Below are 25,175 nucleotides of genomic sequence, written 5' to 3' on the forward strand. Positions count from 1 at the left end.
TCTCTGGGAAGCTGTGCCAGAGCCTCACCACCCTCCCAGGAAAGAATTCCTTCCCAATATCCCATCTAACCCACCCTCTGGCAGTGGGAATCCATTCCCCCTTGTTGTGTCACTCAATGACCTTGCCCAAAGTCCCTCTCCAGCTCTCCTGGACCCTTTTGGGCATTGGAATGCAGCCCCCACCCATGTCACTCCCACCAGGAGCAGTGAAGGACATTTCCCTGGGTGATGCCACCCAGTTGGCATCTTGATTTTTTTTCCAGCCACCCACTCCCACACCTTTCCCTATTCCCTGAGCTGAACTGCAGTGCTCCTGACCATGATACTCACCCAGAGAGCAGCAGCCCTGCAGAATCCTGGAATATCCTGAGTTGGAAGGGACCCACAGGGATCACCAGTCCAACTCCTGGCCCTGCATTGGCACCCCAATAATCCTACCCTGCCCCTGAGAGTGTTGCCCAAACACTTCTGGAGCTCTGGCACCCCTGGGGATGTGCCCACTGCCCTGGGCAGCCTGTTCAGTGCCCTCCACCCTCTGGGGGAAGAACCTTTCCCTGATACCCACCCTAAGCCTTCCCTGGCACAGCTCCAGCCATTCCCTCAGGTGCTGTCACAGGGTCCTGGGGTGGCTGGTTATTCACCTTGTAAGAGCAGCCTGATAGCTCAGCCCCGACCAGAGCCCCTCACCCCCATCCCTGCCAATCTCCCAGCCCCATCAGGGCTGCACTGGGCACTGTCCGGGGCACAGGCAGGAACAGTCCCTGCCTGGCTAATCCAGGCAGCCGATAGAGGCAGCGATAGGGAGGGGAGCGTTATCGGCTGATTTCCAGATGGAGGCTGAGTCACCAGGAGTAACCGACTTCCCCAAGGTCAGGCAGGGGCGAGGCCGAGCCCAGCGCTGGACCTGGCTCTCTGAGTGCCCCACGAGGCCATCCCTCCTCTCCCTGCCATGGGAAGGAGTTATTCCTCCTGCCACGGCAGGGATTGGACCTGTCACTCCTTTGCTTCAGCGCCTGGTGGGGTTTCCTTGCTGGGTGTTTGGCTTTTTCCTGTTCACACAACTATTTTGTTCCCTTGCCAGTGTTTCCACTGGAGTGTGGGTTCACCCTGGGGAGGTGCTTCCTCTGCTGCTTTCCTGCTTGTGGTGGGGACCTGGTGGTCCCCTCTTGACATGGTGTGGTCCCCTCTTCATGGTGTGCTCCCCATATGGTGGCCCAGATGAGCTGCTGGTGGGATTCACAGATCATCTGTCACGGGAAGGAGTCCCATTAGGGCTGGGGGTGATGTGCTCCCCCAGGACTTGTATGCTGGGACAACCCTGCAGGAATAAGTGCCAAGAGATTGGGAAGCCTCTGAGGAGTTCGGGGGGCATGGGCAGCCCCAGAGGACCCTCAGCTGTGCCCCTTGGGCACAACCAGCTCTGGAGGTGCGAGGAGCGGAGCCACTTGGCTCCAGGTGCCAGGGAGCCAGGGTGGTGAATCACAACCCGTCTGGCATGTTGGGGCTCCTGGCAGGATGGGACCTGCCCCATGGAACAGCAGGCAGGGCTCTGCAGTGCCAGCCATGCTGCTGCCATCACTGCTCAGCTTGTCCCCATGTCCCTGAGCCACCAAAGGGCTGCAGGAGGATGAAGGTGGCTCCATGTCAGCCCTGGATGGTCCAAGGGCAGGTGAAAGGGCTGAACCTCTGGCAGAGCACCAAATGCAGGTGGGGATCACTCTCCCTGTGGACAGGAAGGCTAGCAGTAAATATCACACTTTTTTAAAAAAGCAAAACTTCCTTTGACCCCATTCCATCCCTTTCCAGCTCCTCTTCCAGGAGCTGAAATATAAAAACCCAGGAAGTGATGCCAGTGATAACCAGAGAGGAGCCCTGCAGGCTGACTGAGGCCTGTAAAGAAATAGTTCAAATGGTCCCTATTTTCATATTATCCTGGGTTTCCCATCCCCCAAGGGGTGAACAGTGTTGGGCTGGATCCATAAACCCTCGGGTGGTGGATGCAGGTGCTGCCTGGGGAATATCACTTTAAATCAACACACCCAGCCCTTCTTATCAAACACCCCATCGGAGCCGCACAGAGAGGCCCTGGATTTCTGTGCCACGCTGCTCCCAGGGCTGCTGTGCCACCTGAGTGATGCTCCCTGGCCACAGCCGACAGGAGGGACCCCCATGCAGAGATGGGGGACCCCCAGACCCTGGCATGAGGTTTTTGGCATCAGGGTTTTAGGGAACAAATCCCAAATTTACACCTTGCCCTAATATCTCTGTGCCATCTGTGATGTGCATGGGATAAATTCGTGCCCATTTCCTGCCCAGGCTCTGCCACCACCACCACCAGGACGTGGATCCTTGTCATCAGTGGGGCAGTCCTACATGCCACCAGCTCTGCTGTCCCCATCCCCATCACTCTGCCAGAACAGGGAGCAGGATGTTTGTGTCTCCTGGCGCTCAGTTCCAGCCCCTCCAGCCTTTACCATGCAAATCCTGCAGCTTTACAGCCACACCAACGAGCCTTTCCTAAAAAAAAAAAAAAAATTTAAAAAAATCTCCCCAGAAAAGGCTCCTTTATGTGGCTGAAAAGCCCGACTGTGATAATGTAGCGAGCGCTGGCCTTGGGTATTTTATCTTGGCAAGGAGCCTTTGCAAATTTAAACAGCAGCGACCAGGCTTTGGAGTTGTGGCTGGCGCGGCATAAGTGGGGCATTGTTTTGCAAGCAGAGCCATTGCGTGCCAAAGGGCCGCGTGTGAGCTTTGGCCGCGGAGCCGCACGATAGGAACCGACCCTATCGGCCCCGGCTCCATCTCACCTCGCAGGGTGTGAAACTGGGGAGGAATTCAAGCCCGGGAGCGTTGCTGTCTCCTCCCTGCAAGGGCTCAGCATCCTTGGGGGAGTGCCGGGGGTGCACCACAATTCTGCCGCCTCTGTATGTGCAAAATGTTGGTATTTATGCGGCGTTGTGGCGTGCTGGGCGCTCACCCTGACTGCTCCCAGCGCAGGATCGGATGGCAACAGAGAGATGAGCCAAGCACGCTGTGCAGACCCCGGGGAGATGCAGGATGCTCCTCCTTTCTGTCAGAAATTCTCCTTCTCTGCTCGGGTCACTGCTGGCCAGGATGGCCAGGATGGGTGGACCAAGTGCGGCTGGGAGAGGTGAGAATTACACCAAGGAGGAGACTAATAAGCTGAATTTTCTGCTCCTCACACCCTCCCAGCAGTATCGTGCCTTGACCCACTGAGACAGACAGTAAGGAAGGATTTTTAGTGAGTGAGGGAAATAAATCCTCACTGTTTCCAACAGACTTTTTAAAAAAGACTCTTTAAAACAGGGCTTTACTCTTCTTTTTAACAGAACCTTTTCATATAAAATCCGGGTGATGCCTTTTAAAAGGCTCTGCTAGGCTTGTGCTTCATGTTGAACGCCCTGAGGTCTGGGCTTGTAAAATCAGCTGGTGAATTTGGGACTCAGCTTTTATGCTTTTGCCTCCTTAATAGTGTCTGAAATTTCCAGGGCAGTTTGTGGGAGGTGGTAAAGTTATAGCAGAGGCAGCAGAAGCTCAAAACATTTCTCAGGGCAGCAGAGAGAAGCACCACGGGGGAAAGTGGTGGAGCAAAAGCCTCTCCTGTCATCATCCCTGCAGCCACGGTGACATGGGGACACGGGAACGTGAGGACACAGGCACACGGGGACATGGGGACAGAGAGCCCTTCCCAGATGCCTCTCCCAGCCCATCCCGACGGCCCTTCCCACTAATCCGTAGGTGGAGCTCTTCTGTCATCTTTTTCTGCTTATGTTGCTAAGAAGTAACCCAGAAATAGCTTTCCCGGGAGGAAAAAAGTGATTCCTCAGCAGCTTTTTCCAGAGGTGAACTGCTTAAAGCATCCTTTGAAGAGCCCAAAGCTGGAGGGCTTTGCCCTGGAGCTGCTCAGGGGGGATTATGCTGCCCCTTCCTCCATCCCTTTTCCCACCACAGTGCCAAGAAAAGGAGCCAAAATCTCTCCTGTCCTTCCACTGGTCCCCTCCCTGTCTGACATCCACCCCCCTCTCTTCTCTCCTGTCCTCTCCAGGTCTGAAACGATGTGGCAGAGCCTCACTGGCACTCAGGACCCACCCCTACCCCGGCCCCGGGGAGCTGCTGCCCCTCTCACCACCCCAGTGCCCCTCGGTGGAGGACCATGCCCGTGACAGAGGGACAGCAGCTCACAGCAGGACAGGACAACGGGGCTTTCTAGGCTGTCCCCCTCCTCGGTATCATGACAGGAGAGACCCAGCATGTTTACACCATCGGCGATACTGAGGCCGCCCCCAAAGACCCCGACAAGGACTTTGGCTTTGAAGGCTGCGGGGAGAAGGATGGGAGGGCGCTCGGTGGGGAGGGCACGTCGCCCTTCCCCGGCCCCAAGGACAAGGAGCCCCACAGCCAGCGGGAAGCCGTGATCCGGCCCCAGCAAGCGGGGAAGATCGACTTCAAATCCCTCCAGTGCAAACCCAAGTTCGGCAATGACAGCACTTGGGGAGAGGTCAAGGGCAGCCCCCAGTCCCCGCCAGGGAAGGGCCAGGGCCGAGCCCGCGACCGCGGCCGGCGCTCGGGGAAGGGCGAGCGGGGCCACCACCAGCTCTACCGGCTCAGCATCACCGGCACCCGGCCCAACCCCACCATCGGCATCGCCTACCCCCAGCAGAAGGTGACGCCCCCGAAGAAGCCGGAGGTGAATCCCCCCGTGGCCAGCAGCTACCGCTTCCACGTGCCCGGCGTCCCCCAGCACGAGGCCGAGCTCCGGCAGGAAGAGCTTGGCTTCGGCCGCTGCTTCCCCGATGCCACCACCGGCCGTACCTCCGCCAACTATACCTCACAGCCCAGCCCACCCCTCGGCCCCAAAGGGCAGCCCCCCGCCACTGGCATCCCCCTCAAGAGCCCCAGCACCCATGGGCAGCTACATTACTTAGAGTTTCAGGCAAACAGGGCCGAGTCCTGGCCTTCCCCGGAGAAGGGCTTTGCCGGTGCTAGCTACGGGGTTGCGGTGCAGAAGCCCAGCTCTTTTTCCGAGGGCGGCAAAGCCGGTGTCCACGGTCTGGGGGCTTTGCCATGCCAGTACCCCTTCCAGCTGCTGCACGACTCGGGGAAGGAGCCGTACCGCGGCGATACGGCGAGCCAGGAGTACCTGGACGTGGGGCTCACCGCCGGCCAGCTAGCTCATGGCGCCTTCGCCTTCCACTCGTCCCCTAGAGAGTGGCAAGAGGAGATGCTGAGCGGTGGCTCCTACGAGAGCGTGTCCCCCGAAGGGAGGCTGTACCTGCCCGTCCCGCCGCCACCGCCGCTGTTCCTGCACCCGCCGCCGCCGGCCCCGCACCACGGCTCATTGCCGTGCTGCAAGGGCAGGAGCGAGCGTCCCACCGACCCCAATGGTGCTCTCTCGTCCTCTGGTGCTATCGACCAAAGCCAAAGCACTTTCCAAGCAAACCAAGCTGTTTTTCCGTCTAGTTTACACTCGCCTAGTATGCCAAAGCCAGTCGGGAAGAGGCAAGCCTCAGCCAAGGACAGTGTCCCCGGCCTGCGGCTGCTGGTCCAGGGCAGCCCTCTGAGAAGGAACATGCCACCAAACTCTCTCTCCCAAGTGCACTTTCAGAGCAAGGCCTGTTGCAGTTCCCCCACGAGCAGCACCGGCGCAGGATCTGTGCCTCTCGAGACAAGCATTCCCACTACGGCACCCACCCACCCCAGGCTTGTGCAAGCTTGGGAAGGTGCCACTAAGGCGTTTTCTCCCATGGACCAGAATTCAGCACCTTATTCAAACCCTGTTGGAAACCAGTTCTCATTCGAGTGCCAGTCTGGCCCCGAGCAGAGGCAGCACAGGCAGAAAAATGCCAGGATGCCTTGGCAGCAAATACACCTCCCTTCTGCAATGCCCGGTGCAAACAGGCTGGAGCTGTCGAGACAGATCACCAGCCAGAAGCTCCCCTTCCCCCTGGGCACGTCAGAGTGGCAGGAGAGTGGGAAAGTCCAGAAAGGGCCCCCCATAAGTAATTCCCAAGGGTATCACAGCAAAAATCTCTTATCAGGAGAGAGCCTTGGGGTCCAGAGGGGAGACCCCAATGTGACTGGTGCTTTCTCTTTTGAGAGTGGAAAAGAACCAGAGTCTCCTGCCTGCGACTCAAGAAGCAAAGCCCTCTTCTACAGCATGGGTCAAGCAGGTCCTGCTCCTCCCCCAAGGAGCTCATCAGGCTCAGTGCTGGTCCTGCCTCCATCAGCCTTGGTGGCTGCCTCCCCTTGTGAGTCCCCACTGCCATCGCCTGTCCCCAACCCCAACTGTGGCAGCACCTGCTCGTCGCTCTCCCCCATGTCCAACAGCCCACTCAACCCCACCTTTGAAGACAGCCAGATATCTGGAGTGCTGACCTCCTCACCCTTCTTCCAGCATCCCTGCAATCCCAAGGACTCCAACAAAACCTTCCACCCCTCTGATGTCCTGAGTTCCAGCGCACTTCATTACCACCCATCAGACTCCATCAAGTCCTTCCACTTCCCTCCTGATGCCCTGAAAGATGACAACATCCTGAAATGTGCCCCAGCAAGCCCGTTCCACAAACCGGGCATGGAGTTGGCCAAAGGATGCTCGGATGGGCTGGACGGGGAACAGCCTCCACCACCGTACTCCTCCCATCACTTGCTGGCCAGTTCACTCAGCAGCGCCAGCCTGGACCAGCTGGACGTGCTGCTGACCTGCAAACAGTGTGACCAGAACTACAGCAACCTGTCCTCCTTCCTGCAGCACCGCCAGTTCTGCACCTCCCATCCCGCTCCGCAGGGCGAGGGCAAGGATGCTCCCCGGGCAGCCGAGGGGCGGAAAGCACTTCCCCAAGAGCCTCCCAAGCCCCCCAGCCTGGGGCTCACTCCAGACCCCCAGGGGCATTTGTTGGCAATAAACAAGAGCGATGACTTCTTGCTGGATGGGGAAAGCAAAAGCGAGGGCAAGGAGGATGCTCTGAAGGGAGGCCTCTTCAATGGCCTCTCCGCCAGCTCACTGCCCCTCACCGCCTCCGACCTGGACATCGACGATGCCAAACTGGACAGCCTGATCACTGAAGCCCTCAACGGCCTGGGGTACCAGTCAGATAACCCAGAGATCGACAGCAGCTTCATAGATGTGTTTGCTGATGAGGAGCTGACGGGTATGAAGGCGGCCAGCGGTGGGATGTCCCACAAGGTGAAGGAAGCCCTGGCCTCGGAGAGCAAATCAAAGCAGGCAGCAGAGGAGAAGGCAACAGGACAGCTCAAGGCTGGCTGTTTCTATGAAGATGGATGCCCAGATGGGGAGCAGGGGAAGAGAGGGGCAGGAAAGCAGCACCTTCACAGAGGGAGAGTGGCACGGAGGTTGGTCCAGGAGACGAATCCAGGGGCAGAAGGAATGGAGAGGACAGCCAGGCTGCGAGCAGGCAGAAAGAACAGCATCCCACCAGCCACCACCTCCTCCAAGTCCACCTCCAGCCAAAAACATCCCAGGAAGCTCAGCCAGGAGCCTCCAGCAAAGAGTGAGGTGGGGCCAAGCATTGCCACCAAGAGCTCCAAGTCACCACGGTTCTCCATGAAGGACATGAAGAAGCGGAAGCCCCGAAGCGGCACATGGAGCAAGGAGCTCATTCATAAGATCGTGCAGCAGAAGAACAAGCTCCACAAACTGCAGGTGAAGAGCAGCAAGCAGGCCCAGTTCCCCCAGGCCACCGAGAGGCCGATGCCAGCCGCCAAGGAGGGCAGGTTGCGAGAGTACGAGTATGTCTCCGACTCAGATGAGGATGGAGCAGAGTGCAGCAAGCCCTGGGGGAGGAGGAAGCGTGGCACGGGATTCATCGGGAGGAGCAAGCACAGCTTTAGCAGGAAACGCCCGGGAAGAAGTGGAAGAGTCAAAGAGAAAGATCCAGCTTGGAGCTACAGTCAGAAAAGGGACTGTCAGAAAAGGGAGGTGCAGGGGGATGGGGGAGTCCCAAGTCAGGAGGATGCTGAGAAAGAAGATTGTGCTGCCAGAGTCCGAAGACAGAGCAGCCAGTCATCTACTGGCAGCAACCACAGTGGTAGCAAACCCAGAGAGATGGGCACCAGCCCACCCTGTGCTGATGGAGCTGAGGAGAAGGGTGGCATACAGAAGAGGAGGTGCTCGGGCAGCCCAGCACCTGTGCCAAGCACTCCACTCAGCCTTCACGAGGACAGGAGCCCAAAGACAAGCCAGAAGAGCAAGGAGGACATTCCCAGGGGTAACAGGCAGTTTGGCACAGCCAAACCTTTTCTGGCAGGCTCCAGGACACATCCGAATACTGAACCACACATTGCTGTGGTGGACTGTGCAAAGGAGGAGCCATTTCCCCAGCCCCAGGAGAGGCAGCGGCCCAGCATGGCCACTCCAGGCAGGAGCCCTGTTGGGACCTCCTGTAAGGAGGGGGTGGAAGAGCCCAAAGGAGCAGCAAAGCTCACAGGTGAGGCAGAAGAACCCACCCTGGAGGCTCAGAACTCACCCAATCTGACCATGGTCAACCAGAGGCATCAGTTTACCCCTTTCACGAGTGAAGGGCTGAAGTACCACCCAGAAGACATAATTGCTCCATCCCATGGTGGTAGCGAGGCAAGTCCTGGCCATGTGAGTGCCACCTACTCAGAAGCAGAAATCAAGTACCTGAAGGGGCACAGGCTCTGTGACAGTCGGAAGGACTATCCCGCTCCGGCCCCCACGTATGAGGGGGATGCAGTGAGAATGATGCTCAGTGCCAAGGCACCTGAGCCATATGGCAGCAACAGCAATGCATTTTTTGATCCCAAAGGCCTTCCCAGTCACTACAATGACAACCTCTTCCCAAAGCCCCCAGCCTTGGGCTCCTCACAGGTGGACGATGTGTACTTGTGCCGGGATGACATCAACAGCAGCTCCTTCGAGCAGAAACACTCCAGCATCTCCCCTTACCCCGCAGAAGTGCCGCAGGGCAAGGTGTCCTCCCCTCTCAGCTTTGATTCCTCTGCGATATTTGGAGAGCTTCCTGTCACCGAGTTCGACCCGCCGCTGTACGAGGGCATTTCTGCCAGCAAGGATGGATATGGGACAACATTCCCCTGTCCTGGGAATCCCCCCCGCAAGGCGCTGCCCTTCGAGCAACCGTATCCACCCTTCGTGCCAGAGAAAGACTGGCCCCTCATGGAGGAGGTGGCACCAATGTTGCCAGAGGACATGACTCAGTTCCACAGCCTCTCAGTGGAGAAGCCACTAGCCAAGAAATTCCCTGAGGAAGGACCTGTCCCCATCAGCCAGCTCTCCCTGCCACTGCCGGACAGGATAACGGATTACAATGTGCCTTATATGAACAACATATCAGACGATGAGCTGGAGATCAAGCGATTAGTCACAGAGCTGGAAAGCCAACTGCAAAGCAGCAAGTTGGATAACGAGGAGTCTGTCGGCCTCCAGAAACCTGAGCAGCACCTACAAGGACAGGGGGCTGAGCCGTTCCCACCACTGCCAGGTGAGCAAGAGGCAAGCCAGGAGAAAGGACTGGTTTTGGCAGATGAGCTGGGCAGATCCAGCCTCTGTGTTGGGGAGAGGCTGGGAGGTGAGAAGCCAGGCATCATGAGCCCTCATGAGAACTACAAGAGACCCAGGGAGCCCTGGCCCTGCCCAGTGGAACTGGGCTCGCTGGAGACCGGGATGTGTGTTCCAGCCCCGCTCACCACAAACCATTTTTGCTCCAAAGAGGGTGGCGAGCAGCTCCAGGGAACTATGTCTGCTGAGGAAAGAGATCCCAGAAAGCTGGAAAATGGGTCATCCTCTGAAGGTCTACCAGGCTCAAAAACAACAGACCAGACAGAGGCTCCTGTCTACCCAGACCCTGTGACACAAAGCCCTTCTGTTGTCATTGACTCCATGTGCCCAAAGACCATGGAGGCAGGAGAAGCAGCCAAAGATCCCTTGCCATGCCAGCGTGGTGCCAAGAGCTTCCCCGTGCCAGGGAAAACAGATGTTAATACTGCAAAGCTGGAGAAGTTTGATGCCCATCTTCCAAACCATAAACCTGAATTTGGCTTCCATCAGGGTCCCAGCCCAGCCTTGGATCTCCCCTTTTCACCTCACATCAAAGAGATCCCAAATGCAGAAGAAAGACCCTTAATCCGGACTGAGTCACCTAAAATGGTGAAAAGTGCCATGGACTTCAAAGGGGATGGTGGTGGGTCTGTGTTGATGGAGGAAACAGAGCACAGGAAGAGTCCCACCACCTCTCCAACCCCTGGACCCAACGACAAGGGCAGCAAGCCAAAAGTGCTGCTGCTTGATATGCTGAATCTGCCCAAGGAGAGCAACCATGACTCCCAGGAGTTGTTGACATCCGAGGAGACATCTGCCAACCCTCTGCAGCAGCTCCAGCTCTTTGTTGCCCGAACAGTGAAGAACAATGAAGAGGAGCTGTTGATGCCATGCTTCCCCATGCTGCTGGCTGCCAGCCACCCCTCTGCCACCGCCCACATCCAGCCAGAGCAGAAGGAGGAGAGCAGTGATGCCTTGGAAGGAGAAAATCAGACATCCTGCCCTGCCCAAGGGGAGAGGAATATCCCTGTGGGAAGCAACATGGAAAATATTCCTGCCCCAGGGAAAGAGGGTGTGCTTTTCTCCGGGGAGTGTGAGCAGCTGGAGCCACTGGGTGCAATGGGCTCTTACCGTGCAGAACAACCCACATCTGCAAAGCTGGAGCTGCCAAATAATGTAACGGAGCTGCAGCACTTAGCAAATGAACCCTCAGAGCCAAGTGACATTAATATCCCTGCAGATGGTGTTCCCCGAGAGCGTAATGACCTCTCACCACTCAAAACCACGGTGGTGACCCTGCTGCCAGGGCAAGGAAGGAAAGCTGATCGGCTCAGGGAAGAGCAGGAGGAAGATAAAAACAACACGACCTTGGCATTTACGAAACATGAGCAATCCCCTTTTAGCCGTAGTTTGCTTGAGAAAGAAAGGCTGGGCAGCACAGGGGGAGAGAGACTGGAGAGGGCTCAGGTGGGGAAGGGGGCACAGCCCCTGCACAGTGCTCCTGCCAGTCCCATCAGCCCCCCCAGTCCCACTGAGGAGGATCTCCAGCAGGATCACCACTTGGTGACAGAGACAAAAGCTGGCACAGTCAGTGCAAAGGTTCCCAGAGAAGGGAATGGCAAGTCATCCCTCAATGGCTGTCAGCACACAGGTGAATCTCCAGCCAGCCTGCTCCTGCCAACCCAGTTTGCTGACCCCAAATGCTTGGAAAGCAGTGGGGCCAAGGGGGGAGATGTCCCCAGCTTCAGCACTCGGCTCTCGGATGAAAAGAAATACATCACCTCCCTGCCTAATGCATCAAATTCATTAGTTATGAAGAGGTGTCCTCCTGAGGCCAACAGCCATCACATCCTTCACCAGACCATAAGCCCAGTAGAGCAAGGGATGTGGAAAAGGACACCCACCTTTCCTCCCTCACTGCATCACTGTGGGGCCGTGCCAATGGAATTGGTCAAGGAACATCATCATCACCTCCCTGATGGTGTTTTGGGTAACTGTGGACCACCTGAAAGAGAAGGGATGGTGAGAGCCTGCACTCTGCTGCATGATGATGGTCTGGTGGGCTCTGCCTTGGAGATGGATGGTCACCAGGGCCCTGATGGGAAGGACTGTTCTCTATCCTGTTCATCACCTTTCAACCAAAACGGTGTTGGGAAAGAGGTACATGAAAGTGCCAGTGCTGTGCTGTCAGATTTGAAAGAAAATCAAGTGTGTGCCACCACAGACACAGTTGTTAACTCCACTCCTCCAGAAACCCAAGCTCACCCAACCCAGCCCACAGTGGATCTTCTGTCCATCAGTGAAAGAGAGGTCAACCTGAACCAAGAGAACAAGCTTGAAAGCTGCTCTGATGATGGAAATAAGCATCAAAGCAAACAAGAGACTTTGTCCAATGGTTTTGCTGTTCAGCAGGTGCCAGCTGCTGTCAGCAGAGATCTTACAAGGGTTGGAGATCTTGGTCATGGTGAATTAAATGGCCTTGAGTTTTCAAAGGCAACTGAAGTGAGGCTTGGTGTTTCCAAAATCACAGAGAGTGAAGGAAAGAGTTTAAAAGGGGAAAAATCCAAAAACCATAAGGCTGGAGAAGACAGGAGCTGTGTGTTAAACAGTGTGGACCAAGCAGAGAACAACACACCCAACAGTACCCCAAACCCTTCCCAAAATGAACTTCACAAAGGAAAAAAGCCAAGTGGGCTCTCAGTGACCTGTGACATTTGTTCAGCCACTTTCCGGTCCAAGCCTGGCCTGACCAGGCACAAAGCTGTCAAGCACCAGGTGAAGAAGGGTGGTGTGCCACAGCCCAGCAAGACTCCCAGGTCCCCTTCAATTTCTACAGACAAGACATCAAAAGCAGCCCAAAAGATGCCCAGGAGGAGCCTGAAGGCTTCAGTCAAAGGCAAAACCTGCAGCTCACAGGTGCCAACCACCAACATTGATCATGTTCCAAAAAAAATACTCCCAGACCTGGAGAAAGAGCCCAACACACAGATGCAAGAGGTGGTTGGCAGAGTGCTCAGTGACCTCAGTGTGATCTCCTTCGAGATGTCCCAGGAGCTGCACTGCACACGTGTTCTGCAGAGGGAGATGAAGGCAAAGGGACCACGCTCCAAGCTGAGGGGATCGGGAGAGGCGGTGCCTGGGAAGCTGGACTCGGGATGGCAAGTCAGGAAGGGAGAAAAGGGCAGAAGGAGCAAAAGCAAAGATCCTGGAGAAGACAACAGCAGTTCTGAGAAGCAGCTGAACAGGAAAGTGAGACGAAGGAAAGCAAAGATATTTCCCAGCAGAAATGAGTCCGATGATCCATGTGAGCTGGAAGAGAACACAGGTCCTCCCCCTGCTGTCCTCAGCTCCAGTCTGCCCAGGACCATGGAGGGCTTGCACGAGGCAGGTGGTTGCATCTCCACAGAGGAGCAAAATAGGACTCAGCACTCCCAAAAAGCCAAACAGTCCCCTTGTGAGGCTGAGCTTGCAGAAGACCTGGGCAGCAGGGTGATGTCTTCAAAGGAAATGGCCAGCAAGGAGTCAGCAGTAGGCACAGTCACCTACCCTGGGGAGGTGGAAGATCCAAATGGAGTGGAAGACACACAGGCTTGCAAAAATTGGGTTAGTGCATTTGTGAAGCAAGTAGTGAAGGGGTTGGGCAGGGTAAGCACAGAGCAGTGTCGTGGTGCTGATGAGGCAGAGGAGATGGATGCTGAGACAGGACACAGCCCTGCAGCAGGCAGCAACACCGGGAACTGGAGTGGTGCCCCACAGGGTCCCACAGCTCCTGCCAAAGGGGCTCTGCCACTGGAGACTGATGATTTGGGAACTACCCAAAAGGTTCCCAGGCAAGGTGCTCTGCAGACCAGCCCTCCTCCTGCAGAGCCAAAGCAATGGGCGAAGGCAGATGTGCCATCAGGCAGAGAGCAGTGCATGGAAAGTGCAGCCACCTCAGATCTCCAGGGCTGTTTTGATGATGACTCCACATTCTCCCAGTTGTTCCCCCGGGATGACCAGTTTGTCCGGAGGAAGTGCACGAGGGTGTATGGGAAGCGCAGCAAGAAACCCAAGGTCGTCAACGAGGTCAACCTGCAGCCAGCGGTTACCATGGACCTCCTCACCATCCGATTGGCTTCTGACCTCAGCAAAACCAGCTCCTTCTGTGTCACCAGGGAGGACCCTTGTGAATATGAAACCATCTCTGTTGATGATGCCTTAATGCTAAACATGTGTCACGGCAGCAAGGCACAGAGTGGAGATGCTGCTCCAAACGGATCTGAAAGCATTGAGCTGAGGTTGGACCCTGAGGCACCTGACCAAGGGAAGGAGGACATTGACCTGGAAGACAACATGCTCACCTTCTTGTGCCAAAACAGCCAAGTGGACAGTGTCCCCGGCTTGAACATCTGGGGGAGTCTGGAGAAGGAGGGAGAAAGTCTTTCTGCCGAGGACATGTTTGAGCCTCTGATGGAACTTGAGGATGAGCACTCACTCAGAGAAGTGAGCTCTGAGCCCCCTGACCTGGCAGAGGAGCCCTATGATGGCAAGGATAATGAGGATTCAGACTCTCCTGAGTTTGATACCATCGACATCGAGATGCTCAAAATGAGAGACATGTGCCTCTTCAGCCCTTGTGAAGATCTTCCTGAGCATGGGGAGGACAATGCTGTGAGTTTGAAGCCAAAGTCAGGCAAGCACAGGAGCAAGCTAGAAGATGGGAAACTGGGGAAAACCCGCGGTGAGATGACCATCAAGACCAAAGACAAGCAGTACAAATGCAAAGTCTGCTTCCAGTGGTTCCTGACGTTAGGGGAGCTGGACTTCCACAAGCTCTCCCACAACCCTTCCCCTCCACCCACCTGCTACATGTGTGTGCAGCGCAAATTCAGCTCCCGGGAGCAGCTGAGGGACCACCTGAAGGAGAAGCACGCCAAGAACAAAGCCGGGCTGTGGACGTGTGGGATGTGCCTGAAGGAGATCTCTGATGTCTGGATGTACAACGAGCACCTCCGGGAACACGCCACCCAGTTCGCCCGCAAGGGGCAGGCGCAGAAGTCGGTGATGGGCCTGCCTGCCTGCTTTGGGGAGGACAATGCTGCTGTCACCCACTTCCTCAACACCATCATGTACCGCAAGCCCAGCAGGTCCTCCCGGAATGCCGACCCCAGCAGCCGGCACGTGGTCCCCAGAGAGAGCAAGAGCCCCAAGGAGCTGCCCCTTGAGCAGGAGGCCAAGGCGATGAAAGAGCCCTTAGAAGGCAATGTCAAGGTGAAGCCACCTGCTCCCAGCTCCTCTAAAGCCTCTGCCAGCCCATCTCCAGAGCACACAGCAAAAAGTGAAGGCCCCCCAAAATCTGTCCCCATGCACCCAGACTGCAAAGATCCTTCCAGGGACTGTCATCACTGTGGCAAACAGTTTCCCAAACCCTTCAAGCTCCAGCGGCACTTGGTTGTGCACAGTTTGCAGAAGATTTACTTGTGCCACAGGTGTCCCATGTTCTACCAGGAGACCAAAGAGCTCCGAAACCACCTGAGCCAGGAGCACAGCATAGTGGAGGAGCAGGAGATCAAGCACACCACCCTGTACACCTGTGAGCTCTGCGCTGATGTCATGCACGTTATCAAGAAGTCCTTCATCTGCAGCATGTGCAACTACACCTTCTCCAAGAAGGAGCAGTACGACCGGCACATGGAGAAGCACCTGGCGGGAAGCAACAAGACTTTCAAGTTCAGAGGGGTCATGAGGCCTGGCGCTGCCTCCAGGGAGGGCAGAGAGAAGGGCAAAGAGGACAGATCTCTCCGGGAGGCCATGCCACCAAGCAAGAAGAGGAAGGTTGTTCCCCATGCCAGCTCACTCCCATGCAGGTCACCGGTCCACCTGCACGACATGAGTGACCTTCAGCTGGTAGAGGCTGTAAGCCCCAGCCTGCACAATTCCACTGACTCCTTCCCAGCAGCACCTGGTGATCCAGGAGCACTCCCACCCTCCATGAAAACAGAAGACCTAGTGGGTGACTTCTCTGACCTCTTGGCAGAGATGGAGAAGTCCCCATTTGACACGCTGCCACCACCACCCTGCCTGTCCCTGTCCCTGCCACAGGCTGCCGCGGGCAGCCCGGAGCTCAACCACATCGCTGGCCTGGCTATCGAGGAGCTGGAGAAAGGAGCTTTTGATGGGAAACCACTTCCTTTCTTGGACTCACCTGAGTTTACCATGGACCTTGCTGGGTTGGCTTGTAACCAGGCCACAGACCAAAAACTCTCTTCTCCACACCTGACTGAGAAAGGCGCCGATGCCCATCAAAGAACAGGCAACAAAGATGAATATAGAGCGTGTGTCCTGAAAAATCACAGCACAGACACCGAGGCCATGGATGCAATCCCATTTCTCCAGCTTGCCAAGAAGGTCCCAGAGCTTCCTTCTCCTCAAGCAGAGTCTCCACCAGCCAAGGAAACCCCCAGATGGGGCAGCCTCAGTGCCAGCAATGCCTCTGCTTGGGAAGGTGAATCTAAGGCCATGTCTCCAGAAGCTGCCCACCACTCTCTGCCCCTGAAGGACAAGACGGCATCACCCACACTCAACAGGGCCACCAAAGATTCGATCCCACCAAAGAAGACCGCAGGTAGCCAGCCTGGCAGTGAGGCTGCTCCGGGTACAGGCAGCCCCAGCAGCAGCACTGAGGAGGGGCAACAACACATCTCAGGGAGGGATAAACCCACGCCTGAGGCTAAGGATGCCAAAGACCAAGGTGGCAACCCAGCCAAATCCACCAACCACCAGCCCAGAGGTGAGGCAGCCACTGACACCACGAGGCATGGCCATGTGGAACCAAGCAAAGCCACCAGCAAGCTTCACCCCAAGAGGAGGAAAGAACACAAGTCCTTGAGCCACAGGAGCAGCTCTGGCTCCCAGGAGAACATGGAGGGAGATGGGAAGAAGAAAAAAGCCCGGCCGCCGTGCCCGGCGAGGAGCGAGAGCGCTGTGGAGCTCAAACACACCGGCTGGAGCAACGCCGAGGCATCCGCCCTGTCCCCGGGCAGGAGGGACACGCACTGCAACAAGCTGGTACCCAAACCCAAAACGGGCCCCCAGCTGAAGAAGATGGTCCTGGACACTTACAACCAGAAGAAAGGGGAGCTCCGTCACGCCAACGGGGACGTGAAGCGCAGGAAGGCCATTCTGGGCAAGAGCCTCCACCAAGTGTTGGCCAAGGGGCCGGCGCCGTCCCCACGCGGTGCCGTGCACGGCCCACGCAGCGCCCGCGGGGCCAAGCCCGCCGGCACCACCAGCTACCGCACCGCCGAGTCGCAGAACAACCTGCTCAGCCAACTCTTTGGGCAGAAATTAACCAGCTTTAAAATTCCTCTAAGAAGAGATACTTCAGAATAATTTATGGAAGTGACTTATGGTGATCCTCAGCTGCTTTCATGGGGTTTGCAAGGGAAAAATTATCAAAGCATTAAATTCGTTTGTGTAGCATGATTTCTCTGTCTAGCTTAAATGAACTTGCACTGCAGCCTCTGTGAAATAGTTTGCTTTGTGTCTACTAATCTACTTTAATTCACCTGATTTATCATGCAAATGCAAGAACTTTGATGTTGCTGATGATTTTCATGAACTGAAATTGTAATCGCTTTGGGCAGACTGAATCGTCGAGAGCAATTGCTTTATTGCAGAAGTGCTGAGGTTATAAGGATACTTGCAAATCTCAGACCCTTTTGAGTCTGTGTCTGTGTTATCTTTGTACAAAGTACTTGAAGAGATGAACTTCATTCCGTAGACGTCTTATTCAGAAGGTGCAGTACACTGTAGAAAGCAAATTTTATATTTTTTTTTTTGAAGATTTTGCACAAATAATCCCGTACAATTCATTTAATTGGGAGCTGGCCTAAGAGATGATACAATTAAAAAATTAAATTAAGAACCAAGTGTCCTATATTTTGACAGCCATCCCTAAGGATTTTGTTTCTACATCGTCAAGAGAATAAGGAACCAGCTCTGGGGCTCTGGGGCTGTCGGAGCCTTTCAGAGGATGCTGCCACTCTTTGACCACTGTAGACGATGTGACCGGAGAAGAACCGTCACCACGAGCAAACTGCACCTTGACACTTGTGACAAACTCTGATTTTTTAGGGGTTTGGGGTTTTTTGTGTGTGTGTGTGTTTGTGTTTCCTTTGTTTGTGGGGAGGATGTTTTGTGCAACGAGAAAACTGTGCCAATTTACCGGCGAACTGGTACTGGCCGAGTGCCTTCAACAGTATCACTTCTAACTATCTTACTGTATTGAGTTAGTGGCTCTATAGGTATCCGCTTTTACTATGCAGTTACTGGTGCTATTCTTCATTTGTAATGTGAATACAGACTTCCTTGATTGAAAAATAAAAGGGAATTTTTAGGAAGAAGCCGTTACCTGTCAAAAAATGAAGCAGGAAAAGAGAATTTAAAAAAAAAAATCCCAACTCGAGGGAAAAAAAAAATTCAGCTTTGGGAAAAAGAAATTCAGTTTAAGGAAAAATAATTTAATTTTAGGGGGAAAAAATCCAACATAGGAGCAAAAAATATTCAGTTTTAGGGAAATAAAAATTCAGTTTAGGGGGGGAAACAAAACACCTTTAGGGGGAAAAAAATGAGGGGAAAAAAATTCCTGTATGCTGGTACTCCGTAGTGTTGAAAAGGTTCCGTCACGTTAAATGAGCACGTTCTACAACCAAACTTTTGAATCCAGAAAGAAATCTCAGGTGCAAACGAGGACATGGAAAGATATTGTTGAAATACTCCCAAGTCAAGGAGGTGAAGTAATGCACTGATGTGATATGAACAGTCAGAGTACTTTGCGTCTGTCCTGCAATGATTTTTTTGTTTTGTTTTAGATTTAAAAGGAGAAAAAAAAAAGAGGCTTTATTCTGTTAATATGTATCTTTACAATTCTTTGTATTGTATAAAAAACTATTGTAGGTAATTTACCTTGGGTGCAATGTGTTCTGTCAAAAGTTTTTATTTTGATATTTTGTCCAGAGAAGCAGAGAAAGAGCAGGAAACGCTGTTTTATGATGTTGTCTGTGTGCTTTTAAAGTGCCTCTTTAATATTGTTAAAATAAAGTATGAGATGAAAATATGGGGTGGTACTGTAAAGTCATACCTGATTAATCTTTTCAAATATATTCCAATATTTTCACAGAAACTCCCTGTCTGTGTGATGTTTGGGGGATGTTCCTCCCTCTGAGGTGTCCTCTGGGAAGTGGCTGAGGAGGAAGTTGGTGCCACTGCCATCACTTCTCAACTGTTTGCAAAGCAGTGGAGCCTCTCAACAGTGAAGATGCTTGTGCAGGTCCTGTTCAAACCACACCTTGCCCAAGTCCTACTCATGGCATGAGTGTCTTGTCCCAAGGGGGAAAAAGCCCAAGGTGATGGTGATGGTCCAGTCTGGTCATCACTGACTGGTGATGATGGAAGGCCCAGTTTGGTCATCATCAATTAGTGATAGACCAGTTTTGTCATCATCAGTTGGTGCAGTGATACCTAGTTTGGTCCTTCACCAACTGGTGATGGTCCAGTTTGGTCATTATAAAATACTGATGTAACTTCACAGGTTGATCATCACCTGTTTATGATGGTGATGGTGATGGCCCAGTTTGATCATCACCAGTTTGTGACAGTGATTGGTGGTGATGGTGATGCTGGTGATGGTGTTGGTGATTTTGATGGTTTTGGTGATGTGATGGTGACAGCCCAGTTTGTGGTGGTGATGACGGTAATGGTGATGATGGTGATGGTACTGGCCTTGGCAGTGTGATGATGATGGCCCAGTTTGGTCCTCCCACATTTCTAGTGTTGATGGTGATGGTTTGGGCTTGTTCCTGCCGCTGGCCCAGTTTGATCCTCCCAAATTTTGATGGTGATAATGATGATGGTGATAGTGATGATGGTGATGGTAGTCCCCCAGTTTGATCATCACCCATTTCTGATAGCGATGATGATGGTCATGGTGCTGGTGTTGGGTGGTGGGAGGATGATGGCCCAGTTTGATCATCACCCATTTGTGATGGTGATGATGGTGATAGCGGCAGTGATGACAGTGATGATGATGATGGTGTTGGTGATAATGACAGTGCTGGTGTTGGTGATGATGGTGATGATGGTGATGATGATGATGATGGTGATGGGATGATAATGGCCCAGTCTGATCATCACCCATTTGTGATGGTGATGATGGTGATAGTGGCAGTGATGACAGTGATGATGATGATGGTGTTGGTGATAATGACAGTGCTGGTGTTGGTGATGATGGTGATGATGGTGATGATGATGATGATGATGGTGATGGGATGATGACGGTGATGGGATGATGACGGTGATGGGATGATGATGGTGATGGGATGATGATGGTGATGGGATGATGATGGTGATGGGATGATGATGGCCCAGTTTGATCACCACCCATTTGTGATGGTGATGATAGTGATAGTGGCAGTGATGATGGTGATGGGATGATGATGGTGATGGGATGATGATGGTGATGGGATGATGATGGCCCAGTTTGATCACCACCCATTTGTGATGGTGATGATGATGATGATGGTGATGGGATGATGACGGTGATGGGATGATGATGGTGATGGGATGATGATGGCCCAGTCTGATCATCACCCATTTGTGATGGTGATGATAGTGATAGTGGCAGTGATGATGGTGATGGGATGATGATGGTGATGGGATGATGACGGTGATGGGATGATGATGGTGATGGGATGATGATGGCCCAGTTTGATCACCACCCATTTGTGATGGTGATGATGGTGATAGTGGCAGTGATGATGGTGATGGGATGATGATGGTGATGGGATGATGATGGTGATGGGACGATGATGGCCCAGTTTGATCACCACCCATTTGTTATGGTGATGATGGTGATAGTGGCAGTGATGACGGTGATGGTGATGACGATGGTGATGGTCACAGCCCACTTTGCTCATCCCCACTTTGTCCTCGAGCTGACCTCTGCGGGCGCAGCGCTGAGGTCTGGGGGCAGGCGCTGACACAAAGCCGAGTGCATTATATTCTTTAATTACTGTTGCAATCACAACATTGAGTCGCTGTCAATGAGAGATAGCCCGGAACCGCCGGCTGGGATCTTCGCCACTCGGGGCTTGTAACTAAAACTGCAGGATTAATTTGATTAATTGATAGAATTATTTTCCAAACTACTCTTTTGTTTATGGAGGCTTAAAATGCTTGCCGCCTGCACCCTCCTGGTGTGTTGCAGAGTGGAGATAAAGTGGCTGAAAATAATTAGTATGGCTTAATTTAGGGAAAAAAATAACCTCAAAAGAATTTTGTGGAAAATTTAAGGCAGCACATTTTACTTTGTTTTGGCAGGAAATATTATGGAGCTGGAAATGGGACTTTTATGTTTTCCCTCTACAATATTTCACCAGGGCAGCAAACCCACAGGGTGGAGGAGAAATATTTCATGCCTAGTTGTTACCAAAGCTCTCCCACACCTCCAGATTCACCTGGAAATGAATCCCCTGGGAGCCATGGGAATGCTGTAGGGATGGGACCCATCCCCAGGGTCCTGGCATGGGTGCAGGGACACCATCCCAAAGCAGCACCCACCTTACTGGAGCCCAGGACACGAGTGATGCTTGCCTTGGGTACCACTCCCTCTGGAACGCTGATCCCCAGGGAGATGCTGGGATCATCCCCACAGCTCCAGGGGCTGAAATATTTAATTAATCTCTTTGCCCTCTAAATGTGAGTAGTTTTTCCCCCCCTCCTCTCCCCCTGTTCTCACTCACATCTGCCTCCCGCTGAGTGAGCGATCCCCCCCACCCATTGGCTCCTCTCAGCTCCCTAAAGCCCCCAAGTTTGCTGAGTCCTGCATTATCCAGCAGCTCTTGTCACTGGGAAGATTGCAGGCCCCTGTCAACATAATTCCAGCAAGGATGCAAAGCCAGGCAGCTTCTGGCTGCAGATTAACTCCCTGCTCAGCGGGTGCCAGCAGCACAAGGGGGCACCCATGGGACCCAGCAGGGCTGGGGGTCCCAGAGATGCACCCCACCAGGATACACCACCCTCAGCCCAAATCCACATGAGATGACTCCACAGCTGACCCTGGAGGGGCTGCAGGGTGGGTCTGGCAGAGGGTGCCCCTCGGGGGATTTCTTGGCTTCTTGCCACCACGCTAAATTTTTCTCCAGCTGTCTCTTCAAGCCCCTCAAATCCAGACAGCCTTTCTTTTCTCAGCCCCACATCCAAGTTTCTGAGCTGGAGGTGCTTTAAGCCTCTCCATAAAGCCTGGAGCATAACGGGATCCACCATGGTTGTCACACTGCAAGCAGGGGCTGAAGACTTAGAATCTTTTTTCTTGCTTTTGAGGCAAATCTGGCCATTCCTTGCACAGCAGGAATTTAAACAGCAGCTCCCACCTCCCCTCCCCCGGCCGTTCGTGCCTGACGGGGTCCCCACTCACCCACAGAATCCTGCAGCCCTGATGCTGAACTGCCTTCAGGCAGGAAAACCCAGAGCCCTGGGGGCTGTGAAGAGTGGGAGCAAGGGCATAGGAGAGATGTGCCCCTCCAGGGATGCCATCCTGAAGCCCAGTTTTCTGCCCAGGGATTTCCCAGGGAGTTAGAGCATCGTCCCTAAAGTGGGAGATCAGTAAGGAGGCAGAAATAAGCACTGAGACATCCCAGCCTTGAATTTGGGGTGTGGGATCTGCTTATCCAAACATTCCCACCTGGTTTCAGTGGCATCGTTTGTGCCAGGGGAGGTTTAGGTTGGATATTAGGGAAAATTTCCTTATGGAAGGGTTGTCCAGCCCTGGCACAGGAATCACCATCCCTGGAGGGATTTAAAAGCTGTGCAGATGTGCCACTTGGTGATATGTTGTACTGGTGGCCCTGGCAGTGCTGGCAATGGTTGACTCGATGATTTTAGAGGGCTTTTCCAATCTAAATAATTCCATGATTTGGATTGGTTTTAACTCCAAAACCTTCCAAGTTGCCACGCCAGCTTCCAGCAGCCCTGAATTCCACAGCAGTGTCTGCACAGGGCATGCCCAAGCGGTGGCAAGACATGCCCAAGGTGTACCAAAGCCATGCCCAAGCCATGGAGGGACATGCCCAAGCCATGCCCAGTCTTTGCTAAAGCCATGTCCTTGCCATGTCATATCCATGTCCAAGCCATGTTATATCCATGTCCAAGCCATGCCCAATCCATGCCCAGGCTGCAGAGGATCCTGGACAGTTGGCAGCTGCCTGGGGCTGAGCCTTACGCAGGTGACAAGTGGCACCCAGGGCCAGGTCCTTCTACCAGCAGGTGGCAGGGCCCCTCCATAGGTGGGGCACTGAGGTGCCAGTCCTTCCTCTTGGGACAAAAAACACCAAATAGGACATTTCGAGCAGGAAAAAGCTGCTTCTGCACACAGGCACAGCCTTGCCTGTGGGCAGTGCCAGCAGCTGGGTCACCCAGAACCCTCAGGGTGCTCAGTGCAGCCCCCAACATCGCTGCCACCCACCCCTCACCCCTGAAATTCAGCTGAGGCAGCGCCTTGGCTCTTCCCATTTACATTCCTGCGCCGCCACCTCCTCTGCCCACGTCTCTAATAATATCAGCCCAGATTAATTGGCACTAATACAAATGTACACAGCTCCATAAAAAGATGTCACCTCGCTCACAATGGGGGAAACGGCTGCTCCCGCATTATCTCTGCTCTGCAGGCGTGTAATTCACTCCTCGGGAAAACACGCTATTTATTCGGCTCCCCTGTAACAATCTCTCTGCAAACACAACGGGAGCGGGAAGGGAGCAGGGAGACACCCAGCCATGCCACTGCCAGCGGCACCAGGACACTTGTCCCCACGCAGGGGCACCCACGGCCCCACCCGGTGATGGGGCAGGGGATGTGGGATTCGGGGATGGTGCCACACCAGGGGATCGGCCCTTGGAGGTTGGTTGATGCAGCTGCAAATTCTCAGGCCTGGGGGGATCTAAGAGGCTTTGGGATGGTGCCAAAAAGCTAATTAAAAGGAGACAAGGAATGTGCCAAGGGAAGGACTGCAACCTGTTTCCTCCCTGGAGCGGGGCTGCACTCCTTGTGTCCAGCACCCACCGACTCCACTGAGGATTTTTGGGCATCTTTTGGGGCCAGTGCCAAGGAATGTGCCAGGGGAAGGACTGCAACCTGTTTGCTTCCTGGAGCTGGGATCCCATCCCCAGGACAGGGCAGCATTCCAGTGTCCAGCTCCATCGAGGCTTTTTAGGGGTGGAAGGAATGCACCAGGAAAGGACTGCAGTTTGTTCCCTGGAGCTCAGCTCCCCAGGCAGGGTTACCACCCCCATGGCCAGCACCCACCAGTTCCATCGAGGCTTTTGGGGCATCTTTTTGGGGTGGGTGCAGCCCCCCAAGGGTGTGACAGTGTCCCCCCATCCCCTCAAGGGAGGCTGTCACTGCTTCTCCCAGCACAAAGAGTGGGCACAGCCACCATCCCTCCCTGCTCCCTCGTGGGGAGAAGAAATTCAGGCACTTTATTGGTGTTCTCTCACCCCCAGTCCCTCAAATTCACGCAATTAACGATGTTGTGTTTAATTAAATGGTTGTCTAATTATCTTGGCCTAAGCAAACATGCCAGGTAAACACCACGGGAGCGATGCCTTGGAAGTGCCAGAGGAACCGGCTGGATCTGCAGTGCCCTCCGCCCCACAACACCCACAGCTGTGCCAGGGTGGGGTTTGGAGACCCTCCGATTGTCACAGCAGAGTTTGGCTGCCCATCTCCAGCCCCTGGAGGAGTCAGACCCATCACAGCTGATGCAAAGCAGAGCCCACTTGGGGCGGACCTGGCACATCCTGGCGGGAAGGGAGAGGCTCTGGAAGCAGCCCGGGGGGGTGATGGTCTCCAGGAAGGCGGCGATTCGGGGCCAAACGAGGTGAAAGGCGCCGTCAGGATCGTTTTGGGGGGTGGTCAGCCAAGGAGGGGGAGCAGAGCCTTGTCCTCGGCAGCATCTCCCTCTCTCGCTGTTTTTTTTTTCTCCCCTGGATCTCTTCTTAATTTCTAACTTAATTTCTTTTGACATCCCCATTGCCGGTTTGACCTCTTTACTGGAATCATGTGCTGCTTAAAACTCATTATCCCACCATTGAAACAGGAAGTTAATTAAAAACCCTTCAAAAAAAGAAAAAAGAAAAGGGAAAAGAAAAGCACATCCCATGTCCAGGGAGAGATGGAGAAGGGATACGACCGAGCTGTGCCGTGTCCCTGCAGTCCACCAGCCCCGTCCACCTCCACTGATCCAAAAATTACAGGATTAATTGGGAACCACCAGCCTTCACCACTGGAAACTCCTCCCCTTCCCTGAGCCAAAACTGGCCATGGACAAGGGCTGGCTTTGGCAGAAATGGTAATTTTTCACAGAAAATATTCCAATCATGAATCCAAAATAGAAGCAGCTCCTGTTTAGCCCACACTGAGCCCCCAAATTGCTTCATCCTCATGGACCACATGGCTGGGATGATGCCAAGGGGGATCCCAGTACCCTCACACCATCCCCAGGGTGTCCTGAGGTGGCCCCTCACCCCGAGCCAGGGTCACAGTGACACTGGAAGTCACAAGTGGGAGTTTTTGAGCCATTTGTCT

General features: G+C 54.0%; 1 protein-coding gene across 1 annotated transcript; it reads left to right on the plus strand.

Annotated features, from left to right (window-relative positions):
- The first annotated feature begins 4,252 nt into the window (after nucleotides 1–4,252).
- Nucleotides 4,253–18,669, plus strand: ZNF469 (zinc finger protein 469). The gene has a single exon (XM_071567809.1). The coding sequence runs from the start codon at nucleotides 4,253–4,255 to the stop codon at nucleotides 16,925–16,927; it is 12,675 nt and encodes a 4,224-aa protein (XP_071423910.1). The 3' UTR covers nucleotides 16,928–18,669.
- The last annotated feature ends 6,506 nt before the right edge of the window (nucleotides 18,670–25,175 follow it).

Source organism: Pithys albifrons, chromosome 12 (genome assembly GCF_047495875.1).
Source record: "Pithys albifrons albifrons isolate INPA30051 chromosome 12, PitAlb_v1, whole genome shotgun sequence".
In the NCBI taxonomy this organism is placed as follows: domain Eukaryota; kingdom Metazoa; phylum Chordata; class Aves; order Passeriformes; family Thamnophilidae; genus Pithys; species Pithys albifrons.

Bases quoted from the DNA above. Each gene is read 5' to 3' on its own strand.
- ZNF469 (XM_071567809.1), top strand. From the start codon at position 4,253: ATGACAGGAGAGACCCAGCATGTTTACACCATCGGCGATACTGAGGCC.